The sequence below is a fragment of the Haplochromis burtoni genome, unplaced genomic scaffold (genome assembly GCF_018398535.1).
Source record: "Haplochromis burtoni strain Fernald_Lab_line unplaced genomic scaffold, NCSU_Asbu1 Contig_52, whole genome shotgun sequence".
In the NCBI taxonomy this organism is placed as follows: Eukaryota; Metazoa; Chordata; class Actinopteri; order Cichliformes; family Cichlidae; genus Haplochromis; species Haplochromis burtoni.
The window spans coordinates 1,373,892-1,383,037 of NW_024582413.1; the positions used below are offsets into that span (position 1 = coordinate 1,373,892).

The 9,146-nt window shown below is 42.1% G+C and overlaps 1 protein-coding gene across 3 annotated transcripts; it reads right to left on the bottom strand.

The window, feature by feature from the left end:
• Window positions 1-558: 558 nt before the first annotated feature.
• fam117aa (family with sequence similarity 117 member Aa) lies at window positions 559-9,040 on the bottom strand. 3 transcript variants are annotated; one of them, XM_005921839.3, is made up of 8 exons: window positions 8,458-9,040; window positions 6,929-7,071; window positions 4,271-4,366; window positions 3,965-4,078; window positions 3,529-3,645; window positions 2,947-3,172; window positions 2,632-2,806; window positions 559-1,211 (listed from the first exon to the last, which is right to left on the bottom strand). In XM_005921839.3, exons 1-8 carry the CDS (start codon window positions 8,579-8,581, stop codon window positions 998-1,000), a joined length of 1,209 nt encoding a protein of 402 aa, XP_005921901.1. In that variant the 5' UTR covers window positions 8,582-9,040; the 3' UTR covers window positions 559-997. The 3 variants fall into 3 exon arrangements, with proteins under 3 accessions (XP_005921901.1, XP_014188924.1, XP_005921902.1); XM_014333438.2 differs by having other exon boundaries at window positions 6,929-7,074; window positions 8,458-9,037; XM_005921840.3 differs by lacking the exons at window positions 6,929-7,071; window positions 8,458-9,040 and adding an exon at window positions 4,915-6,913.
• Between the last annotated feature and the right edge of the window lie 106 nt (window positions 9,041-9,146).

Consider the following 9,146-nt stretch of genomic DNA (forward strand, 5'->3'; position numbering starts at 1 on the left):
ACACAATTGAATAATAATTCAATCAAAAGGAAGTCAAGCTTTTTACTAACACTGTAGTCTAAACTCCAGGGTTCAAAAAAGGCTCAAACTGACAAAAACTGCGACCTGCTCTAATTATTAAAAATAGTTTGGTTATAACAAAGCCCCCTGTAGGCAAATAAAGCTATAAAATGTCTGCTTATAAAACAGCACAAGTCAGAACAGTGAAAACAGAAGCAGTATCATCTGCTTCTTATAAAGACAAAAAAATATGTATCTCCCTTGAAACACGTCTGTAGAAAAGTAGGCCATTGAAAGCTTTAAGCCAAAAATATTTCAAACAGATATATATATATATATATAAAAATTCGACAAATATTTTGTTTTTCATCAGTTAACCCTCACAAATTAAGCTGGATGTTTATCTAAAATCAACAATACTCGACTACAATACCCATCAATTGTTTGGATAGTAAGAAGGCAAAACCTGTACCAGTGTGTGTTCTAAGTGCTAGGGTTTTTGACAGTAAATTCTCACGTTTCAAGATGAAAAATAAAAGCATCCCTTCTAGACTGCGGTCTCTAACTAGAACAATTTTAATGCAAAAGAATGACTTAATAAACGCAAGTATTTATAAAGCTTTTCAAGCATTTCCACAACTTAAATCCCGCAGTCTAATCCATGCCTCATACGGTTGAATACTAGGACAGTTTAAGTGCTGATGAGGTAAATATCAGCTGAATCAAAGCTTCCTGCAGGTGGAAAAAAAACAAAAAAAACAAAACAAAAGATAAAGCGGGCAGAATTTAGGCCACAGTTATTCTAAAGTATGACAGCAACAAATCTTCACAGTCACAAAGGTTATTTTGATCACAGTGATGATGGCGTGTTACAGCAGTGATGCAACACTGTCCATTGTCACGATGCATTAAAAATATATATATATCACATCCAGTTTCTGCTTGTCCTGGCAGTGCAATGTGGTTCAGTCCTGAGAGACTCTGCTCAGATATCCACCTACTGCATGCCCAGGTGCCTGGTAGGAGAGGCCTGACCTGAGCAGCCAGTGACGGGAGATACCGACAGGCCACGAAAGAGGAGGTCCATGGAGGGCAAGAGGGGCTTCAAAAGACTGACCGGGCAGAAAGCTGAGCCTCCGTGGGGGGTGAAATTGACTTTATTGGGGTCAGGGCAGGATGACTGGAGGAGAGTCTCATCCTGATAGGCAGAGCTGTAGATGGAGAGATAGAAGCATGAACCCCCATACTGCAACACAGCACCCACGGCTTTATATGTAGTTACATATTTATAGCACCATAATAACAACTTCTACAACCCTTCAATTCCATTAAATCATTCAGTGAAAAATAACTGTCACACAAGATCAGAAGGTTTCAAGTGTGCACTGATATTCTGACAAGACTAATTTAAGCTGTTTTCTTCAAAAGTGTATAAATTAGCTTATTTTCTAAGGTTGTCATAGTGCATTGAGCCGCATAGTTGATTTAACACACATTTTTAGGCCAGGTGTCCTTCCTGATGTAACCTTCTCATTTATTCAGACTTGGGACTGCTCCAAGGCAGATACTGACTCGTGACCTCCTGAGGCTGGGTTTGCGTTTCCTCCGAGTTGTGACCTTTTGCGCATTAGGCAATTTTGCTAATCAACACACTATGGAATCCCACAAATGTGTAGGATAAAATGCTTTTTCATCTTTTTCTGCTGATACAGTGACTGGAGATTTTTCTACAGAATATCAAATAAGGATGCCAATATTATTGCAATTAATGTGCCACAAATAATAAGTCATCCTAATTCAGTAACACAATCAAGGCTTCATTTTTCCTGTATATTTCATACTTGGTGACAAACAGAATTAACAGATGAAAAGGTGGCATATAGGGAACCAATCTAAACTCAGATGGTGTCATAATTTGATAGCAAGTACAGTGTGCAAATAACATCATCTTACTTAAATAATCATAGATTATATATGCATTTATGTCTCTAGATAACTATGTCCTCCTTAACGGGTGGGCCAATCTCAACAAAACTTTGTATAAATATCACCACACATATAGGAATTATTATCATCTATATGTTTTTTTTTAAAGGAAAAATTTCCTATAAATCCAAGTTCTTTGTATTTGTATATACATTATGTTTATATAATGATTCCCCTGCAAATGCAATGTTACGGCCTCAGTTTGTACTTGTTTCACGTGTCACGTGGCTTAATGTAAATAAGTTACATTTAAAAACAAATCCTCCTTGGAGACCTCTCAAACTGGAAGAGACTGGAAAAATGGCATAAATTTCATCAAAGTGGTGGACACTTGGTGCTCAACCTGGAAATGTTAAATTCATAAGGGACCACATGTAAATGCATAGCAAGCTGTTACAAAAATACACATAAATAATAAATTTGTATAAAACTTTTGCAACATTATTTGTCATTACTGGCTCCAAGATTACAACGTGTGCCTTTTGTCTTGTGATCTGAACTTGATTTGGAGTGGTAATGACATCCTGTTTTGCTCTGATGGTACTTGTGGGAGGGGTTTAGTTGGGTACAAAAGTAAATTTGTGGTATAGAAAGTAGGAAATAATTGCATGATATGATCTATGCATGATGCTTTGGTGTACTTACACTGCTTCTTCACACACTCGAACTCGCTCACAGCCTTCTGGCGGTTCGCGCTGAAAAGAGTAGGTTTTGTTGGGACGAGGCGAAGAGGAGCAGGCCTGCAGCAGAGGAGGATCCAGTGCAAATGAAGGAAGCGATGCTGATGGAGAGGGACACAAGATCTCATAGTCCACAGGCTCTGCATAAAGAGAGAGAGATTTTTACTAACAATACCAGAATTAAAGCAAACCTCTGTCTGTAGTATTATTATTTTTCAAAAATATATCCATTTATGGTTTAATAAAGCACTGCAAAACAGGAAATGTAAGCCTGTCTAACCTGGCTCTCCCATGGTGCAGGGAGATTGGGATGGGGATAAAAGTGATGGATTCAAAGGACAAGGTGAACCTGAAGGTGTCAGAAGTGACGTATCAAGAATACAAGGGGATTGAGAAGGAGAAAGAAGGGAAGGATCCAGTGGCCCCGGTGAGGGGTCACTCTGAGAGCCACTGCTGCATCTCTGGGCAGGGGCGGGAGCTCTGTGGCCATCTGGGATATCCAAAATCTGTGAAATTTAGAAGCAAATAAATGAAAATTTAGCATAATAACACTGAAGTGAATGTGAATAACGATCCTTTTCTTTTTTTCATGTCAGTATGGACCAAAATCTCTGAGGAATGTTTCCAGCACCTTGTTGAATCTTTGCTATGAATAATTAAAACGGTTCTGAAAGCAAAAGGCGGTCCACCCTGGTATTAGCAAGGTGTAACTAATGAAGTGACCAGTGATGAAATATGGCACACAGATATTTTGATGAGAAAAGCAACTGCACTATAAATTGGTTGATACTGGTAGTTCTTATAGCCTTTTGATATTAAAACCTCTCTAGTTTTACCTATAAGCAAGTTTCAGTGACCTAACCTCATGCTGATCGTCTTGTTTTTCACACACAAACACTTCCTCCAGCTCTAAGTTGAGGCCCTCGACGCTCCGTCGCAGCCGTGGAGCAAGTCTGTTCAGCGGCATCAGCGGCATCGTCTGAGGAGAAACGAGTATAATACGGACAAATTTTGAGGTAGCCTAAGCCTGATTATCTGGTTTTTCACTATTGCAATTGTTAATAGTGCATGTGAACAGTACAGAGTGATATGCTCGTTTCAAACTGTCTTTCAGAGACAGCATGGCAGCAGCACGGCAGACTTGATGACAGCCAGTACTAAAAAAAGAACAAGTGTTTTTTATATCCCTGTTACCAAGCTCCTCCTCGTCTGCCTGTGGAACACAGTCTGGCATTGGGAGCAATCATGAAAACTTTGTTGTATGTGTCCTTTAATATCCTAATTGGACAAAAGGCTACCTGAGTGACTCCTGCTGCATGACCTGCAGGCAGGGGGTGGGGGGGGAGCTCGCATCCTGCTGAGGGAGGGGCATGGCGGGAACGCTTCTGCAACTGGTGTCTCAGCTTGGCCACCTGAGGGCAGAGTGGAGAGAAAAATGATTCAGGGGTCATTGTGATTCATTCAAGGTTAAGGTTCAAAGTTTGCCCTGAAGGAACCCTTTTGTTTCAGGCTATCAATGGGAGGCCAAAGAGAAGAAGAGTGTGGGTATGTGAGAGAAATAGAAGAAATGATTCATTAACTGCTTTAGTGTATGCAATACTTGCCTCCCTTAGGTGCTCTGCACTGCCCCAAGAAGCTGAGCGCTTGTGCCCACCAGCACTTCGTCTTCCCCGGGTTTCCTCTGCCCAGGAACTTGGAGTCTTAAAAAAAAAAAAAAAAAAAAAAAAAAAAAAAGGAAGAGAGAGAGCATATATAAATAAGGCATCCAGTGTTTTGCCTGACATGCTGTTGAGGGGCTCTGGTAGAAAATGGCCTAATTGGCAGTAATTCTGGCTGTCAGAAAGGGCGACCTTTTTGGAGACCCACTCTATTTTTTTTTTGCCAAAACCAGCAAACTCCATTTGACACTCGTATGCACAACACTTAAGTTGAGCCCCACAGCTGTCTTGCACACCTGCCCCACAACAGCTGTACAGCGGAAGGCGACAAGAAACCACTATGAGCTGCAAAACAGCCCGGCTTACACTCTCATAAAAAAACATCCAAACCACATCAGTGTAAAAACTATAAATACAGTGCATTCAACACCTCAGTGCACTTACACACACAAATAAGTTATTTGTTGTTATTCACAAAGTCACACACTGTTGAGGAAAAACAAAAAGCAGCCAGCAAGCAGACTTTTTAGTGCACTTCTTCCTTTGTCAGTCACAACTCTGTAACATCCTTTTCACTCCTATATCCATACCGATTTCTTCACATTGACTCTTGATCTTCTACCAGTGGGAGCTGGGTTGTTTGCTGCTGACTGTTGGTTGTATGCAGTAGACTGGACATTCATCATCACACGGGTCAACTTAAGCAACAGGATCCGATACTCTAGGTTCTGGTGCCTCCACGTTTAGGGTCAACTGCTTCACACACTTTCAAAGAATCTGATCCACTCCCTGGTGTCCAGTCTATTCATAAGCCACTCACAGGCAACCATGCACCGTGACTGCATTGTGAATTTCTGTCCCCCGAAACACAAGGTGCTCGGCCTCACAGCTCAGGGAAGTCTTACTGGTGCCATTACTGCCTGTAGAAAAACACCGACATCATCTCCTCTTCAGTCGACTCATACGTACTCTGTCGCCAGGCTAAATAAGTCCGAAAGCAGCATGAGTCAGTCATACAGTGGCATTGGTGTAGAGTTACGGCTACCAACCTCCCCCACCATCCAACATCAAAAACCCCACCCTCCCCAAAACATGGACAAGGGATCATGGAACACGAACCTATAAAAAGACCCCAAGGTACCAAAGCACTTGGTCTCCATGGCTAATATTTCCAGCTTGAGGCACTGATTAAAATGTGCTTGGTATTTATTTTTTTAATATAGTGAACAAGGTGGAAAAAAATATTATTTCCTTTACATTTTGGGCTAATTCTATAAAAAACAAAAAAAAAATTCTTCATTTATGCAGAACCTCAGATTTAAGAAGTCCCAATCAGAGTTTTCATTTTTAAAGGTTACTATATTTAACTGCTGCTACTTTAATAGGTCAAATTAAAGAAAACTCTAATGAGATCTGCAATCTCAACAACTATTGAGTGTGTCAAGATCATTTTTAACCACCAAGGTGATTAAAAGTTAGTTAGAGAGGCAAGATTGAGATGGTTTGGACGTGTGCAGAGAAGGGCCAGCGGACATATTGGACAAAGGATGTCGAAGATTTAGGAAGACTACAGACGATTCATGGATGTAGTGAAGGAGGACATGGTGTGACAGAAGAGGAAGCAAAGAATAGGGTGAGATGCTGGCTGCTGTGGCAACACCTAAAGGGAGCAGTCGAACGAAGATGAGGATGACGAGGATGAGATTCCATCAGCTTTGTGCTAATTAGCAAAATGCTAAAACATTGTTGACTGTCAGCATGTTAATATAATGTTAGCATTTAGCTCAAAAACAAGCCAACAAAACTCAAAGAGCTGCAGGCACTAATTCAGACTAAAATCAAATGTAATTGCCTCAAACATTTAATTGATTAATTGGTTGCAGTTACTTTCATTTGATTCACTAAGTGATTATTCTAACACAGACTGGAATAAAAAGGTGCAGTAGTGTGCAAAGTAAAGAATGAAGTAACACCAAACAACTAGTCATATCATCTGACATAATGCAGAGGAACTATGGCAGAAGGAGGTGCTGGGTGGGGTGCTGCTGAGTACGTGTTAGTGTGGTTTTTGGGGAGTGCTGGGGGATGGGGTGCCTGTATAATGAGGTCAGGAGGGGCCTGTGTCTCACAATGGAGGCAAAGGGGGTTCGTTCGCGTTTAAACTGTGTCAGGAGAGAAGACGAAGCTTGCGGAGCTTGGCGATGTTACTCCAGGCTTTGTGCACTAGTTAGGAGCAGATACAGTCGAGGGGGGGGAACAGCGAGGGAAGAGAAGCAGATTTTTTTTTTAAAAGAAGAACAAAAACGAGTATTTCCAGTTGGCTGCCTTCCACCCGCCGCGCCGAACTGGAACCACCAGACACCTGCAGAGCTAACATCAGATATCTTGTCCTCTATAGAAATCGTTAACATCCAGGAGAAGCACAGCACACACAAGTTTGCCTTTTATGCAATTGATTCAACAGGTTCACACTGTGTTCCTGCACTAACAGAAGCACTGGTACAGAACAAACTGAGATTAATTGAGACCAAGTTCATTCGATTATAGCAACTCCATCACAGTATCATAGCAGATTTGGGGGTTTCGGGATATATTAATCATTACCTGTGTGGCTTTATCATTGACACAGCTAACTACCGCCCCGTCTGCCTCTTTGGGCCACTGCCCCTGGAGATAGGGTCCGACAATCGCGTCCAAAGAAAGAGTTCGGCGGATGGTGGGTTTTGGTGGACGAGCCGTGGTTCTGTCTGCTGTGGAAACAGAGAAAATAGAAAGAAGCCAGGGGCATGTTGAGACTGTGTAAGCTTCCACTCAGTACATGTCGAAACTGTTTCTGTGCTGAAGAGGGATTGAACTCCTGCCTGTGTAATCATGTTTAGCCTTCAGTAAGACACTGTATTGGACATGTAAGTGTAAATAACTCTTTAGCCCCGGTGGCAGTTGCTCACAGCCTCCTTCCTTTCCATAAGTGTGCAGACCACAGGGCTGTGTGAGTGTAACAAGTGTGTATGTGTGCGTGTTGGCAGCGTTTTGTATCTCTGGCAGGTGTGGACCATGCCTTTGACCTGGAGCAAAGCCATCCAGCTACACAACACTGGCAACACTCACCACAGCCAGCTAGTACATTTACAACTAATCCAAAAGCACACCCACAGTATGTTGTCATCAGCCCATGCTGCAGGGCAGACAGGACACATAAATAACATGCAGATGTGAGTTTTGTGGATACAGTGAAAGAACAAGTACTCAAAGTAAAACAAAGAGGTCTTTAAAGCTGCTGCTGTGTTAGCATGAAGCATGCAGCAGGAATCCCACAGGTCAGAGTGCTAAGGGGCAGCTGAGTGTCTAAATAACATTATGAGAACAGTGTTATGTTTCAGGGCTAGCAGCCTTCATTGTTGACTTAGCACATTGGAATTGTACTCTTTTGAGCACAATCCAAGTAAAACGGCTGGTGCATAGTTAGGCACACTGAAACAGTTCATGCCCTGGCTTTGGGTGAGAAGCATGGTCGTCTCTTGTATTTGCTTCTTAAATATTCTTCCTGCTTTTCTTCAGTGTGCTGTGGTTCATTAATCATTCAGTGTATGAATAGCTGGTCCTGGTGTTACATGCTTTCCCTCTAGAGCTCCAATTAACAGTTCTAGAGACTTCTGGAAGAATCTTTACAAAGGTGCACTGATTAAACTGCAGAGTACTTTGGGGAATTGAAAAATAATGCATTTCCTATTAAATATGTCAGAAAATAGCAACTATTCCCCCATCACAAATTCACAGTTTTGTCTTACCAGCTTTTCAAAATATAAAAATATACAGTTTTTAAATGACAAAAACAACTTAATTCATCCACGATAAAAACAGCAGCAGGGTCAGTTTTCATTAATCACCCAGCAATTCATGTTTAATGATTAATCACTCTGGCTCAGTTCCCCTTTGTGATGATACACAGTCAATATTTTTGCTTGAATAAAATCCACTATATATCAAAACCACAAAACATTAACCCTTTGCCCCACTGGGTCACATTTCTAAGGAATAATGATGATTAAGTGATGCACAATCAAACTTTTCAGCTCTGGACCACATGGAAGTGAATGCAGATTCAAGCCCCCTCCTCCTGAGTGTGTATTTACCCGTCTTGACCTCTCTGCTGAGGAGAGCTGAGCCCCTCTGGAGCTGGTATGGGACTGTGGCTCTAAGGGGCTGCAGGCTGGGGTTGCTGCACCCCCGAGGCGCTCCTCCACTTCGGCTCGACATCCCCCCACTTGGCTCCCACAGCCGAGCGCAGCTTATGAAAACAGTCGTCCCTGCTTTTCTTTTTCCTCGTCGTTCACTGCAGCTCTCACGGGCTTTCTCACTGAGCGCGCTCACTTCATCCACACTGATGATCCAAAGCTCTGATCGGGCCTCTGGATGGAGAAACTACTCGAGCTTTCTTTTGTGATGTTGACCATGATGTTTGCTGCCTCACTGCTTAGTTTCGGGAAGAAGAAAAAACACGCGTGTTAAGTGAGCTTTGCAGTTTAACGCATTATACCAAACTCCATATTATTCTTCATGCTGCAGAGTGAAAAGGGCACCAGCAGAGTCTGAGTGGTCCTGTGTCACATTGCTGCTTGTTTCCCTTGTCTGCAAAGTGACAACACAACTACTCAACCTGTGCAACTATCTCGTGCAGCATGTAATTCCAAGGGAGGATGATGTGGTTGGTTGCTGCAGAATATTACTGAGCACTTATTGGCCATCACATCCATCTGTCTCCTAAAAGGAAAGCCACCGCCCCCCCAAGCATTAAAAAAAATTGAAGCTCCCACCCACTTTG